Source organism: Camelus dromedarius, chromosome 1 (genome assembly GCF_036321535.1).
Source record: "Camelus dromedarius isolate mCamDro1 chromosome 1, mCamDro1.pat, whole genome shotgun sequence".
Classification (NCBI taxonomy): Eukaryota; Metazoa; Chordata; class Mammalia; order Artiodactyla; family Camelidae; genus Camelus; species Camelus dromedarius.
In genome coordinates, this window is record NC_087436.1 from 34,251,720 (window position 1) to 34,268,092 (window position 16,373).

At 32.5% G+C, this 16,373-nt stretch overlaps 1 protein-coding gene across 1 annotated transcript in view; it reads right to left on the reverse strand.

Annotated features, from left to right (window-relative positions):
* Positions 1-16,373, reverse strand: part of FAT4 (FAT atypical cadherin 4) — a 156,429-nt gene that overhangs the window by 18,664 nt on the left and 121,392 nt on the right. The window contains exons 10-11 of the mRNA XM_031466424.2: positions 5,994-6,098; positions 1,862-2,169 (exon numbers count right to left, since the gene is read on the reverse strand). Coding sequence (XP_031322284.2) covers positions 1,862-2,169; positions 5,994-6,098 — 413 coding nt within the window. The remainder of the gene's footprint in view (positions 1-1,861; positions 2,170-5,993; positions 6,099-16,373) is intronic.

A 16,373-nucleotide genomic window follows, 5' to 3' on the forward strand; every position in this document is an offset into this window, starting at 1 on the left:
CAATTTTGTTAAGTAAACACTTTATAAATTAAATGTATTAGAAGAAATTACAGTTACTCAGAATATTAATACCAAGTTCATAAGGAAATGGAAGACAATATTTAATGAAAATAATTCATAAAAATAAATTTGCACTGCTTTTTCTGTTTTCTCCCCTCTCCCCTCATTCAAATAGCATACATTTAATAATCTGGTAGGGTCCTGAAAGCAGGACCATGGATGTAGTGATATCAGTTGATGAAATATCTGAACAGCTAACTCTGATCATGCCAACATAATTATTTGGTCACTTTAGAGTGAATCACTATTCTTTTTTTTCTCATAACTGGAAATAGTTCTGTATTTTAAAAGCTGCTTAGATCTTCTTTAATTTAATAAATTAGAGTGGAGGGGAGAAAAGGCCACTGTATCTGATGCCATTTCAACATGGATTTAAAATATTCCTGAAAACAAATGGAGAATTTTGTCCTTTCCCAAAGACTACTTGTTATCCATATTTGTCAGAAAAAAATTAATATTATAAGGTAGCTTCTGTCTTATGCCTTTATGAAATTGGTAATTATAGAGGACACAACATTTTTGCTTTTAAAATTAATTATGGATTACAGAAAAAAACAACAAAAATACGGAAAAAAGATTTTTAATATCGTTTCTGAAAGTTGCTTATATGTAGTCCAACAATAAAAAGTGTTCCCAAAATTTAGTGGCAAAAATACTTCCCTCATTTGATCAGTTTCAGAACTATATAATTACCACATTTTTCATATTTTTTTCTAGATTACCATAGAGCCCAGAGGTAAAAACTAATCCTTTAGATCCCAGGCTTCTTCCTTAAAAAAAAAAAAAAATTTCAAAGCATTTATTTTGTTCTTTTGACAAATTTTTCTTTTAATACTTGGTTTAATTATTTGGCCAATTCTATTCCTTTTCCAGGGTGAAATATAAATTTTAAGCAGCATGATTTTAACAGGTTGATATAAAAATCTAAAAATGTTTTAAAATAGTTTTTGTTACCATTTACTTTATCAAAAATCTTTGATAACTGTTGAAGATGGAGGGAACTATGGAGAGATAGTTGGGATAAATGAATGAATGAATGAATCAATCAGTCCTTTCATTCCATTACTCTATGTCAAATGTTTTCAAACATTAAGAAAAACTCATTTAATGAACACAAGTGCTAAATAAACATGCACCTTTCTTGTTATGACATGAGAGTCATATAATTAAATGATAATTCAATTCTGAGAATATCTTAGATGATCAAAAACCAATACTTCATCCCAACACAGTCTCATGCCATAGACCTCACAGGTCACAGTATATTGAAGTCCTGGTGTAATCAGGGTTATTACCCACTATATTGAAATATGTGGTAAGTATCATCTTTTATCAGTAATTTATTTGTAGAAAAGTTGTTCCCATTTGTTTTTACATTGTTTCTTCAACTTGGGCAGGGATATTTAGAAAAGCAAAGGAGCCATTTTAAGTACAAGCCTGGCATGTCCTTAAGAATGTATGAGAAATGTGTAAAGTGGAATCTTTATGCACTGGGATATTTTCTTTTCTTCTTTCCCTTTTATTTATTTATTTATTTATTTATTTATTTATTTATTTATTTATTTATTTATTTATTTATTCTTTGAGATGAGGTTTTTTTGAGATAAGCATAGTTGTCAGGAGCAAAAGACAAATGTTACCTGTTTGCTGCTGCTGTTCATCACAAAATTGGTCAGATAATGAATACACATAAATGAACTCAATTTGTACCACAATTCATGCTTTAACTTTTCCAATTTCCAGCCTGACTGACTGGATATACAACAATAAAACAACTGTTAATGTGGATTAAATGTCTTACCATTCCTGCTCTCCGAGCAATCACAGTGTGGAAATGACCATCTGACACCTTCTTCATGGTGGTGAGTTTATAGGTACCACTGCCTAAATTATAAGAGAATCTTAGTCTTTCCTCAGCAATTTCAAGGGCCAAAAACTCGGCACGGTCCCCTGTCTGGTTGTCATAGTTGTAAAGCAATAAAGCATGACTTTTAATAGTTGCAAATTTGACATAAATATAGTTGTTATTGGGGTCCAAGCTGGGAAATTCCATGTATGATAATTCCTCAAATCCGTAACTATTCAACTCGCAGTGTTTTCCAAAGACACCTGTAGATGGGAAAGTTGACAGGTTAACACATCACATTCAAGTGAAGTTTTATTAACGGACTTGAATTAAAACATTTTTCAGTTATAATAATGAATCAGGCTTTAAACAACTTTTCATTACTCTCCAAAGACTGTCATCTAAAGTTAATTGAAATAAAAAAGAACAATGATCTTTAAGGCATATAAGAAATGATAAACTGGTATAATTATTTTTCTTTGGCCAATGAGAAAACATATCTAACTGTGCTTCATTTTTAAAAAATTAGACTTAGTGGAATTGAGTAGGTCTGAAGAGCTTTCTTTCCTGGGAAATTTTCAAAATCAGTTTGTCAATCTTCTTTCAAGTTTAATATGCTGTGGTTTTCAACCACATTATTTCTTTCATAATATATAATTCTTAAAAACAATTTTAATTCAATTAAGGATGGTAAATTTTGTTTTGACCTAAAAAGAAAATCAGCCCCTGTACTTGTGGTATCTTCAAGAGTCGCAAAATTAGGGAAAAGGAATCAGTGCCTTTAGGAAGAAAATAACCGTTTTAAGTTTGTATCTCTATCTTGTTTTAGACCCTCTTAGGTATGATTTACAGCAGCCTACTTTGAAAATAGCTTTCTGTTTTTCTACAATCCGGCATTCCCTCTTGTTTGTGCTGGTTCTTTTTCAGACTTGAAAAATGAGTTTTATTGATGTTACGATGCTACGCCAAAATTCTTTTCCCACAAATATTAGTAGACTGTAGCAAATGATCGGAAAATTAACCCATGCCAATATATCATGACTCTTATTAACTTACAAAGGTTTCATTCCATAATTTTGGCTGTACATCTCATGTGAATGCATTAAATTTAGATTCAGGGAATTGTTCTGCTAGAAGAAACCGATGTCATCATTTTACAGAATATTTAGAACTTGTCCAAGGTCATAGAACCATGGGAGGCAGAGCCAAAATTTGAGGCCAGATCTACTGATTGTCTGGTTGTTTTGACTACATCACATTTTATATCCGAACGTTCTTTAAATTAAAATAGCCTAAAAGCAGCATGTGTAAAGGCTGAAATAATATTCATTATAAATGAGTAGGAAAATCAAATAATTTATTTTAATCATTTACTAAAGTTAAAGAAAATATTAAAAATATAGGAATTATATGTATTATGCATATCATATATATTATATGTCATATGTTTGTTTATATATCATAAATATATTGATCATATAATGTTTATATTTTATATATAATTCATATATATGATAAATTTTCAAGTTTATTTTTTGTTATATATATTATTTATATATACAGACAAAGTAAAGTTAAATAAAAAGGAAAAATAAAGCATACAAATAAAATAGATTATTAAAGAAACATTTTTACTGTGTGCTCCTTCAGGTCTCTTATGATTAAATTTTAATAAATCTACAAAAATGTGCTTCAAATTTGAGTATAAATAAATGTACAAAGTACATAGCTACTCAAAAGATGTTCTACATTTTATTTAAATTAATACTATATTTTTAAACATGATAACTTTTTATAGAATATATTATCTTTTTAAGGAATTTTGTTATTATTTCTAAACAAAGGTAAATTTTTGTCTTTGAAAAAAAAAATTAATGAGGATTTCAAAATTTCCTTCCAAAAGGAATGCCACAAAATGAATCTACATAAAGGTCAAGAGAATTTATTTAAATTACTTCAATAAGAAATATTTTTGTGTATATGAAGTTATACATGTATATAAAGTTATAACTATAAAGGTTCTCTTTATAAAATCTTAAGCACTTCATGTTTTTTCTAAAACATAACCAAAAAAAAAAATTTAAAACATTTTTAAGTCCAACCAGCAAATCTTTCACTGATGAGAAAATAAATAGTGCAAAAGTTTTCCCAGTTTCAAAATTACAATTAAGATGATCTTTGATACAACACATATTATACAAATAACCTCCAGTTATTTGTTTAAGGCATTCCATCTGCCATTTTTATTTGTTATGTTTCACCTATACTCAATTTGTGAAGCAAAATAGTTTATCCTTTTAGTTCTATCTCGCTGGTCTCATATCTGCATTGTTTCAAGGTTTTTTGTTCTGTTTTCTTTTATAAGGCTTCTGATCTCAACTAATGATGTCTATGTTTAAACAATGTTTTTTGTCTTCGCCACTGCAAGGAATGGGGAGAAAATGTGCACTGCTTGCTACATGTGATCTGTCTCTATTTTAATTTACGTTATTGTTCTAGTCTCCTTCCCCTGAGGATTTCTGGTATGGTGAGGAGAAGGTTCCTTTGGACACCAAAAAACTTTCAGCCAACAGGCAATGTCCGTTGTATCAGTTACACTGTAGCAACAATGTGTTCCTATTTGTTATCAGCTATCTCAAATCCTCACATGCACAACTGGAATGCAATGGAATCTTGAAAAATGTAAAAACATTCATTCAGTCATTTGAAAATAATTTTTCTACTTTTACCTCCAATCTCCTTATCTTTCCATCCAAAACACAAGTTAAACCATGAAACTTGATTGTGGTTATCTGTAGTAAGCAGCACCCTTTCGGATTATAAGAGATCATGGAAAGAAAGAAATTTTAGGAGATCTAACATTGTGGTTATTTTGACCTTGATGATCTTTACTGCTTCAGGGGCATTGTTAGTGAGAATCTCAAAGAAGTTTAAAAAAAAAAAAAAAAAAAAAAGAGAGGCACTGTGAATATCATCCTGAAATGAAAATAAAATTGTGTTCTAGTCACTATATCATTTTGGGGTAGTTTTGTTTTGTTTTCATTGTTTGGCTTTAGACAAAGCCCTCGATCTTTGGGCCTCAGAACCACTGCTAAAATGCATAGCTCACAACTAGGTATTTTTATATTCTGTTTCTCTTTATCATTCTTTTATAGAGTCATGGAATTACTTGAAAATGAGTTAAAATTACATTTACTGGTTACTAGAAACCTCCGATTCCTTTCTAAGTTCTATTCTCTACTATATATTGAGATTCACTTTTCAGGTGCATTGTAGCACTCTAATAAATATGTCCAAGGAAGGACTAGGAAAATATCCTTCTCTCCTGCTAATGGAGAAAGACAGGTCTCTAACTACTGCAGGACTCTGAAGATGAACACTATATTGTGGAGTGAAGCAGCCTTTAACTAAATGGAATAATCACTGCCCTATGAAACAAACCAAGTTAAAAGGAAAGCTTCCTGCAAAGCTGTTCTCCTAGTTCTTGGCTGTCTCAGTACCAGGTAACATTTGGGTGAGACCTGGAAGGAATCTTTTAAGTTCATTTCATTATGGTGAATAAATATGTATGTATACAAAAAAAACCCTCTTAATTTTCTTCCTCAAAAGAACACATTATTCTGAATGTTAATTAGTTACATGATACTATCTACAAAAAAGTCACGAAAACTGCATGTCAAGTTACAAAATCCTTCTAATAGAAGTGGTTGAATTACTGTAAAAAGTAAATGTAAAAAAAACCAAAAGCAAAACAGAACAAAAACAGTTGCACTATTCTTAAAGAGTTTTAGTACACAGTGACATCAAATAGCCCTGAAAGGATTTTCATTTGATAAGTTCTAGGCTAATAACATCAAATTCAATTATCTTGGTTGACTATTTTTCTAGGAATGATCGAAGCAATATATTCAATGGAATTTCCATAATTAACTTAAAAAATATTAAACCTTTAGATTTTAGTTTGCTAACTGCCTGTGTAAAACCACTAACATTTTTCTTATTCACTCTTGGACACAACAAAACAGAATTGCTAAACTGTGCACCAGAACAGGTTGATATTTTACATCAATGACTAAGTTATACTCACCAAATGGACAATGGCAATAGTAAGACTCTACACCACTTTGGCAAGAACCACCATTAAAGCAGGGGTTACATTCACAGTAATTGACTGAAGATTCACACATTTTCCCTGAAAAGTATCAAACTCATTAAAAAATATCTTACACATAAATATATTAACACCATTACTGTATAACCATATGTAAAAATCTATCATGTGAGACCCTATCTTTGGAGAAAAGAAATATAAGAACACTTTAGTTGACACAAAGAAACTGGAATATTATATCAGACTTCAAAGTCTTGTTTAGTTGTCCTATTGTAAAGATGTACATTATAATATTTAGGAAGTAATTTACATAATCATCTTGGAAGGAACTCCTGTTTTCAGAGAAATCACAAATGGTGAACATATTTCAATGTTTTCACTGAATTTATTTTCTCTTGTCAATGCCACTTCATTTTTCATATATGATAACTGGAGAGTTGAAACTTTTACAGTATAATTTCACTGTAGAGATTTCCTTGACTCAGACTTTTCAAAGGCAAGAATTAATTGCATTTAGCTTACTTGTCAAATTACAATCCTTGCACCCTCAAGAAATATTCCTTGACTTATATATATACCTGCTGTAAAGCAGAATATAAAAATAAAAAGCACATCATACACATTTTCAAATACTTACTAAGATTTATTCTTTGCTACAGATTATGCATGCTTTTTTTTTCTGAAACAATAATACTAACCAGCACATTTTTCAGTGTCTAAAGACTTCTCAAACATTATCTTGTTAATTGAATCAATTATTATTGACTGAATGCCTATTATGGGCCAGGAATGCTAGAAGATGAAGTTGTGACCATCAAAAAAGCAGACAAGTATCTTAACATAGTGTTTCCATTTTAGTGGGGGAAACTGATCCATGCAACAGGAAATATTCACATTTCACAGATGGAGAAGAAGAGGGCCCTGGGGGGAAATCTCTTGCCTAAGAAATTATAAAATTATAGTACAGATCATTGTAGGTCAGCTCTGATAATTCAGGCTTCATTCAGACAGCTATGTCATAATCACTGAGTAGGCAAAATTTAGGGTATAAGGCCAGTCCCATCTGTGTTCTGTTACTGCGGTAGTCTATGGTTTTTTTTTTCATGCAAATGTAAATTTGTTCTAATACCACTGTTCTATAACTTTAAATTATTGTAATAATTTAACACATTTGTTAGAGTAGTTTTTAGTTTTCCAATTTGAAGAAATGAGATGTTTCTTAATTTCTTAATAAATTTCTTTATTTCTTATGAAATTAAGTAGTAGAGAAATTTTTTAAAGTTCTTAATTTCCATTCATTGGCAAAAAGGAGAGTTTATTTCTGTAAAGCTATTTCCTACTTCGCAGCATGACAGCACTAATGCCTTCATTAAATGTCTCATGACATTTTATATGCACAATTAGACATTGTTGTGCATAGGTAATCTATTTCATCATAATAACTATGCTTAAAACACAATCAAAGTTTTTGTTTAATTTAGTTCTGCTTTTGTGGCTTGATTTTGTAGCCACAGTTGTTCTGATTTGAAATCATAAGTGAGTCAGCTTTCATGACATTGCTAACTGAACACAATTTTCTACATCATGGGGTCATAAACACATTTTTTCTTTTATAAATAAAACCGGGAACCTACTTTCAAGGCAAAACAGTAAAAATTCAGAATACCCTTCCATGCTAAGGGGAAATAACGAAAATAAACAAGTTACTAATTTAGAGGCACAGGAATTCGGCTTTAAGTATGGTGGCAATGTGTCACACTGGAGAAACAGGCAGGGAGAAATTTATTCTGAGCCTGTACAAGCCGTCACACCAGAGAGATGCTGTGTCGTAGGAGGACTCACTTCTCTGATATTTCCTAACTGGATTTGTGACAGATTGTTCTATAGAAGTGTATTTTTATTTTCTTAATACAATATCAGTATCACTCAGTAGAGAATCAAATAAGACCTATTGGCTGTACTATTGATTATTTATTTGCTATCAGGAAAGTCACAGCCCATTCATTCCATTTTCTTCCCACTGTAAGATTATTCATAATTTTCACATGTGTTCCTGGACTAAGTAAGGTTTTATTTTCTTCCTTTCCTTTCTTTTTTGAAAATTTCTTTTAGAGTTTGTTAAAAGTAGAATATATTAAGTACATAGATTAATATACTTTGCAGGTGTGGTCAGTATAACCTTCATATTGTGAAAACCTGTACATGGGTTACAAAATCACAAACTTCACCTCCTGAACTGTAAATGGGGAACAAAGGCTAATCAATTTAGGGGGCGTGGTCAGGTACACTTAAATATTTGGACATAGGCACTCTCCGAGAAAAATCTATGAGTATAAAAACCCAAATCATTGATCCCATCAGTCTCAACTATACACTTTTTTGAATCCTGTTGGGAAAGACCACCTTAACATCTTGGTTTGAACAACAACAAAAGAAATTTAGATTTTTAAAAACAAATTTATATAAATTAGCTATCTTATTTACCTCTTACCAAATAAGATTTTAACACAGACATCTGAGTTTAATTCAAATATATACTATAGGCTATTTCAGGTAGTCCCAATTAAGAGGTGGAAAGAAACCCCCAAAATTAATAAAACTTACTCATGTATTAAAATATATACCAACTATAAATAGAAGCAGCTACAAACTGAGAACACAGTAGTTTGAAAGTGAATTTCTTTCAAAAGCTAAAATAAATTATCAATAGAGATTGATTCTTTGAGTATACAACAATATAAATACTGGTAGGAGAAAAAAATTCAACTCTTCATTTGACATGTTACTTTAAGCCAGAGTTTCATTTTCTTATTTGGCAAAAATATAAGAAATGACTTTTCTAGGAGTTATATAAATGAATTTATTGTTGAGTTTGAATAAAATAGTCTTATTTGTTGGTGTTAGAGTATGTAAATTGTCCACCATTCAAAAATTTAGTTTGAGTACTCCATTTAACGAGTAACATATTTATTTTACAATTAGTAAATTTTAAAGAGGTTGCCATACTAGAGTCAAAGACAGTTTTAAAACTCAATGTTGCAATTTGAATTATTATTAAGAGAACTTTTTTCTTTTGTGTGAGGGAAAGAGGTCATAATTTTAGTTAGAATCAAAAGAAAGCCTTTAAATGCACATTTCTATGGTTTGGACAGTTTATGCTCTATTACCCAATTAGAAGTCAGCAAAAAATTCTGTATTGTTCTGTGCACAACTATCTACTGAAATTTGAGCATCAGTGGCATGATGATTATCAGAGAATGTAGCAGTTTGAATCACTCTAACATGCTTCTGGTAAAAACCATCTGATGTGTTGGAGCACCGTGAAACAAAATTTTGGATCATTAACTTAATTAATGCTGCAAGTCAGTTCACAATATTTGTAGTGCCTTGAGGCTTGGAAGTATGCTGACAGGGCTTGCACAAAGAAAGGCATTTATGTCTCTTGAACTCAAGGAGCCTTTTTCTATTAAGTGATGTTAACTGTCAGAGCAGAGGTTTAGAAGAATAAACTGATCTCATTGCTTTGACATTCATCAATTAATTGTGCTGGTATGCATTATTTATTAGAGATAGACAGAGATGTGCTTCAGGAAGTGTAAGCTCTTAGCACATGGAGAATGGGAATTGTTGAAGAGGAAAATGAATGCATAATAGGAGGACAAAGTATCTACAGACTTTCCAAGATTCCAGTTTAAACCTGCAGGAGAAATTTAGCACGTGTCGTCATGTTCTGGGGCAGAAGGTGTGATGAAGTGTTGAACATAAATTGGGTCTGATGTGATCATCTATGGTCTTTTCAACAAAGATAGATATTCAAGTTTCACTTGTTCCAATAGCACATTTTAATGCTGGATTATGTAGAGTCAAGCTAAATTTATTCTTACCTGTTAAATTTAGCCACCCTATGGGGATATGATGATTTTGGATATCCTATAGTTCACATAGGCTTCAATTTAATGAAGTCAGATATGTATTAGATTACCACAAGTATTATTTTTGTATCTTGTATTTACTTGCAGAGAAGAAGGAAGTCTATGAGGAACTAACAAAGTCCACCTTATATATAAATTGATTATTTCATTAACAAATATAATTCCACAATATATGTATGCTATTTAACTGGACATTGATGCTTATAAGCTTTTTTAAAATTATTTTAGCAGAAAGTAATGTTTTTTGCTTGATTTGTAAATAGTTTCTATTATTGTGAAAGGCACTATGAAGATAGCTCATCTAAATATCTTGATAGAATAGCATTGTGGTTTTTTAAATGGAAATCAAGCAAAAATATTATGTAAATATTATGTCTGAATAAGGGATGCTACTAATAAGGAAAAAAATTGTTTTACTTCCTATTTTAAAGCATGAACAATCTCAGTGAAACTACAAATGATTATGTATAATGACACACATTATATCCTCAATAAGTTTACAAATACATGCTACAGAAATAAGCGTTTAAGCTGCTAGACACCTGCTATTCATGCTTTAAAAAGTTAATGTATCATGTAAGGTAAACCGTGTTAATCCAATCTTGGAAATAAAATCAAAACAAGAATTGAGCCCTTTATCCTCTCTTGAATAGTCTTCTGTATTTCACAGAAATTTTCATTTCATATCTAGTCACTAAAGTTTGTTTATTCTTTGGTTTCCTGGTCACATGATCACTGACAACGTTAATACATGACTGCTGTGAGTTTAGAAGAATGACTCTCAGTCACTACTCCCATCTTCGTGAAAGCAAACGTTTGCCAAGTTTCTGGGTGGAATTACTATGCACAACCTGTAAATAACTTCACAGGCCTGGAAACAAAATTCCTATTTATACTGTCAAGTGACATAAAAGTGATGAATGGACAAATCTCATCCTCTCCTGAAATAGCAGGACTTACTAGAGAGCAGAGGAAAACTTCTCCATGTGGGAATAAATCCCTGACTTCACTCCAAATACCACACCTAAAATGCATCCAGATGTGTGAAAGGGAATAGGAAAGGTTAAAGGGACTTTGAACTAATTCAGTCATGAGAGACCCAGATTTAGAAATAAGTTCCATATACATGCTGCCCTTTACAGCACCATTCATTCTGCGGAAGGGCACAATGCCGGATACGCAGCGAACAGAAAAGCTGGGGGCAGGAAGACAAATGCTGGGTGGTTACTGACTGTAACTATGCTTTCTAATTAATATTCTGTCAAATGCAAGAAACTTTCATTTGTACAGGAAAAGAGATACTAGATTTGTAATTATTAGGCTGGTGTTTTCCTCCAGGACTCCCTGAACTTCTGAGGCACAAAGGATATGAAAGATACTTTCTTTTGATTTACTGGGGCATATTGACAGTTGATGTAGTTTTTATACTATTAAGTTTTGTGAAAATCTAGAAATTAATTTTTCACATGTTCTAGACTGTCTTAAAATTTATTCATCTATTCTAATGTACCCTATATATAGCTAATCAACGCTCCATTTAGTGATGGAAAATTAAATTACAGGAATGTTTTCTCAACCCTGAAACATGAAGTTATTGTAACTGAAAATGAAGTCTCCCTAATTTTTTTTTCAATTTCTTTTTGGTTCTTTTTCTAGGAACTAAGAAAAACTGATCCAAAAAACAAGTTATACAAACAAATTTGCTTACTCTAAATCAGTTATTAAATAAAAATATTCTTATTACATATTTATTATGTGAGTCTATCATCACAAACTTGAAAGTAAATAGTTAAAAAATATGAGGAATATGGTGGCAGTATGATAATATGCATATCATTTATTTTTTATTGTGGTCATTAGGTAATTTTCATTTTTATACTTGGATCCTTACAGGATGGTCTCCAGAAAAAAAATCCCTGTTCAGCTAATACTTAATCATTTCTTGTGAAGGATTCTTAGGATAAAGCCTCTCAACTTGCATCAATTCATAAACACTTACTCTTCTAATCTTTAGCACAATTTCAAAATGCACATGAAATACTCAGTTTTGTGTGTGAGAGAGAGAGAGAGGGAGAGAGGGAGGGAGGGAGAGAGGGGGACACTGGCTGAGATTGATCTTAAGCAAAAAGTTCAGAAAAATCTCACTGCTCCCATTTGTCATGCCACAGACTTTAAAAAGCATTGAAAACAATGTAGAGAAAGTCCACAAAAGGAAATAGCATATGAAAATAAAGTGCTTTGAAATAATTCTGATGATCAAAAAAATTTTTAATATATAGAAGAAGGCTTTGAAGAAGGCTTCACTAAAGAACTAGTACTTAATGTGAACAGAAGTAAAATCTAGCTAGAATGAATGTTTAAAAATTTATTCTGTGAGGCACACGTGTTCTTAAGTGTGAATTTGGTCTTAGAGCCTATCAGTTCAGATAGGTTTCTTAAGATGTTTTGGTGCATTAACTCCAACTTCCTGAATCAGGTTATCTGGTAAAGATTAGCTGGAAAACAGTAACTCAAAATGATCCTTCAGGGATTACCTTTCCAATGAACATTAAACATATACAGACATTTAAACAATATATTCCTAATTTAGTGTATGAATTAATAATTTCTCACTATGATTTTTGTTATGCTGTATTCTGTAAAACAAAACAAAGAAACGAAACTATCAGACTTTAATTATCTGCTAGCTTTAGAGGGTGGACTATGTGTATAGATTGGAAACAAAGAACTACATGAATTAAAAACTGTAAGATATGTATGAATTATTCAATTTTATATTTGTTTACATCATTCCTGATCAATTGGGTATGTCCAACTATGCAGACAGAGACTACAGTCAGTTCTGAGGAGATGATGAACCAGGCTCCCTGCCTTCAGACTATCCTACAAAGCTACAGTAATCAAAGACAGTATGATACTGGAACAAAAATAGATACATAGATCAATGGAACAGGATAGAAAGCCTAGAAATAAACTCAGTCAATATGATCACATAATCTATGACAAAGGAGGCAAGAATCTCCAATGGAGAAAAGATAATTTCTTCAGTAACTGGTGCTGGGAAAACTGGACAGCTACACATGAAAGAATGAAATTAGAACATCCTCTAACACCATATACAAAAATAAACTCAAAATGGATCAAAGACCTAAATGTAAGACCAGACAGCATAAAACTGGAGGAAAACATAAGCAGAACACTCTTTGACATAAATTGCAGCAGTATTTTGTAGAACCAAATAATGGAATGGAAATAAAAACAAAAATAAACAAGTGGGACCTAATAGAAATAAAAACAAAAATAATCAAATGGGACCTAATTAAACTTAAAAGCTTTTGCACCGCAAAGGAAACCATGAACAAAACAAAAAGACAACCTACGCAATGGGAGAAAATATTTTCAAATGATAGACCAACAAGGGATTAATTTCCAAAATTTACAAACAGTTCATACAGCTTAATATCAAAAAACAAACAACTCAATCAAAAAATGGGCAGAAGACCTAAATCGACATTTCTCCAAAGAAGACATCCAGATGGCCAACAGGCACATGAAAAGATGCTTAACATCCCTAATTATTAGAGAATTGCAAGTCAAAACTACAATGAATTATCCGCACACACCAGTCAGAATGGCCATCATTTAAAAAGTCTACAAATAATAAATGCTGGAGAGGCTGTTGAGGAAAAGGAAGCCTCCTACGCTGCTGGTGGGACTGTAAATTGGTGCAGTCGCTATGGAGAACAATATGGAGGTTTCTTAAAAATCTAAAAATAGAGTTAATATATGATCCAGCCATCCCATTCCTGGGCATATATCCTAAGAAAACTATAATTTGAAAAGATACATTCACCTCAATGTTCATAGCAGCACTATTTATAATAGCTAAGACATGGAAGCAACCTAAATGTCTGTTAGCAGATGACTGGATAAAGAAGAGGTGTACACACACACACACACACACACACACACACACACACACACACACACACAGTGGACTATTACTCAGCCATAAAGAAAGAATGAAATAATGCCATTTGCAGCAACATGGATGGACCTAGTGATTATCATTCTAAGTGAGTTAGAGAAAGACTAAAATCCTATGATATCACTTATATGTGGAATCTAAAAAATGATATAAATGGACTTATTAACAAAACAGAAACAGACTCACAGGCATAGACAACAAAATTATGGTTATCAAAGAGTAAGCAGGAGAGGGATGAATTAGGAGTAGTACAGGATTAATATATATACACTACTGTATACAAAATAGATAACCAACAAGGACCTACTCAAGATCTTTAATAACCTATAATGGAATAGAATCTGAAAAAGAATAGGTATGTATGTACGTATAACTGAATCACTTCACTGTACACCTGAAACCAACACAACAGTGTAAATCAACTACACTTCACTTAAAGAAAAAGAGTATCTTTCTATGTCAGATAGTCTCTGTTGACACTCAGTGCCATTCCTTTCCTTGTGTATTGCAGGGCCTGGAAGTCAGAAAACTCTTCTCTTTCCAGATCCCTTTGCAGCAGGACTGAGGTGTAGGTTCTGCCTGTGGGTGAGAGGTGAATGACAGCTGAAAGGTGAGACCAAAGCAGGGACTGTTCTCCCGGGAACCACTCACGGCAGCTCTGCAGGTGGACAAGGGGTTTCTGGAAATATCTGCAATGTCCTTATTGCTGAGGTTACTGGTGAATTTTCCTGTCCTTTTCCCTTAGCCAGTTTGCAGATTTTGTAAGCTATTTGTTTGTATTAAATACCCTCCTACCTCAAAGACCTCAAGCAATTTCAGTCCCTGACTGGTCTTGGACCAGTACTTTTCTCATAGGCTTTCTGTGAGGATTAAGTAGAATAATGGATAGAAAACTCTTAGAAGACAATACTCTCTAGCAAGTCCAGATTGAAGTGTGGTGAAGTGTGACATGCATCGGAAAGAGCAGAGGCTCCGGAGTAAAGTTCATAGTCAGAACTCAGATCACATTCTGCACCATTTTGGAGGCAAGTCATTTAACCTCCAGTCCCTTTAAGACCCAATTTGTTTGGTCTTTCCATGGGAATAATAAAAGTATCCATTTAATAGATCTGTGAGAGGAACTAAATAAACAACTAAATGAATAATAATGTCTGTGATGCAAAGAGGTTTAAGCAGTGTTTTAAATAGCCACTTGATAAATGTTATTCATATTTCATGATGAAAGAAGGGCATTCCTTAAAGTTTCAACTGCTACATTTAGAAAAGGATGCAGTGCATGTTTAAATCAAATGAAACAAATAAAAAAACGAACTAGAAAGAAGTGATGGGAAAGGGCTGGTTCTGTGCCCAGGCATGAAATAAGCAGCATCGATGCTGAGATCAGCGTATGGCGCCTCGCTCAGACTCGCAACACTTTCCTCGTATCCTATCTGCTACCCAAAGCATTCACACTTCCTTCATTCTAGGACTGAGCATAAACTCACTCGAAGTATTTATTGTGTGAATGAGTATATTATACTAAAACAGGACAAATAAAGCATCTTTATTGTCGAATTTCCAGCAGAGGAAGTAATTCTGGGGAGGTGGGGGGATTGGGAAAGAGTGAGAAGGGTTTTCTAGAAATCCTGAAATCATAACACACATGAAACGTGTGCTGTTATTCATGATGCTCAGAGTACAACTCTGGTAAGACCTCGTGCCACTGAGGCTTCTTGTCTTTTTAGAGATTCTATGGCATGACTGTTACTACCTCTGTTACTACTAACGCTCCTATTAATGCTAATGATTAGCATTGCTACTTGTTGCAAGTTGGACGCTGCTAGGTGTATTACAAACATTGTCTTTCTCTTTATAACAACCCTAAAAGGTAAGTAACTATGATTATTCCCTTTTTACAGATGGGGGAATTGAAGATCAGCAAGATTAGGTGACTTCCCAAAACCTATAGCTAAATCAGGTCCTGTCAAATCCCTTGATTCTTGCCATACGCATGCTTACTGTCCCTTTTCTTCACTTATACTTCAAGGACATTATTTTATTAGAAGACAAAGCTTGCCGTGATCTGCTTTAGCTTATTCAAATTTGTTTTATATCACCATAGACCAATTCAATTCTCAAAAATATATGTAAGTAAACACATGATGGGTAACTTGTTAAAATATGATATTCAAACATATTTTCTTTAAACATTCTTTTAAAATAGCATTCTGCAAAACATCTACAAAATTTAAAAAAAATTTTATCCTAGTTTTACCTATTTCACTACACTTTAAATTGTGTTTATAAACACCACAGAGCAATCCAATGTAATATATATTCTAAAAATGTACAGTGTGCAAATTACAGGAGAGAAACTTTCTCTCCTTCAACTTATCAACAGCATAAGTTTATACACTTTTGAAGGTGCACCAACCATCAATCAGCTAATAAGTAGGT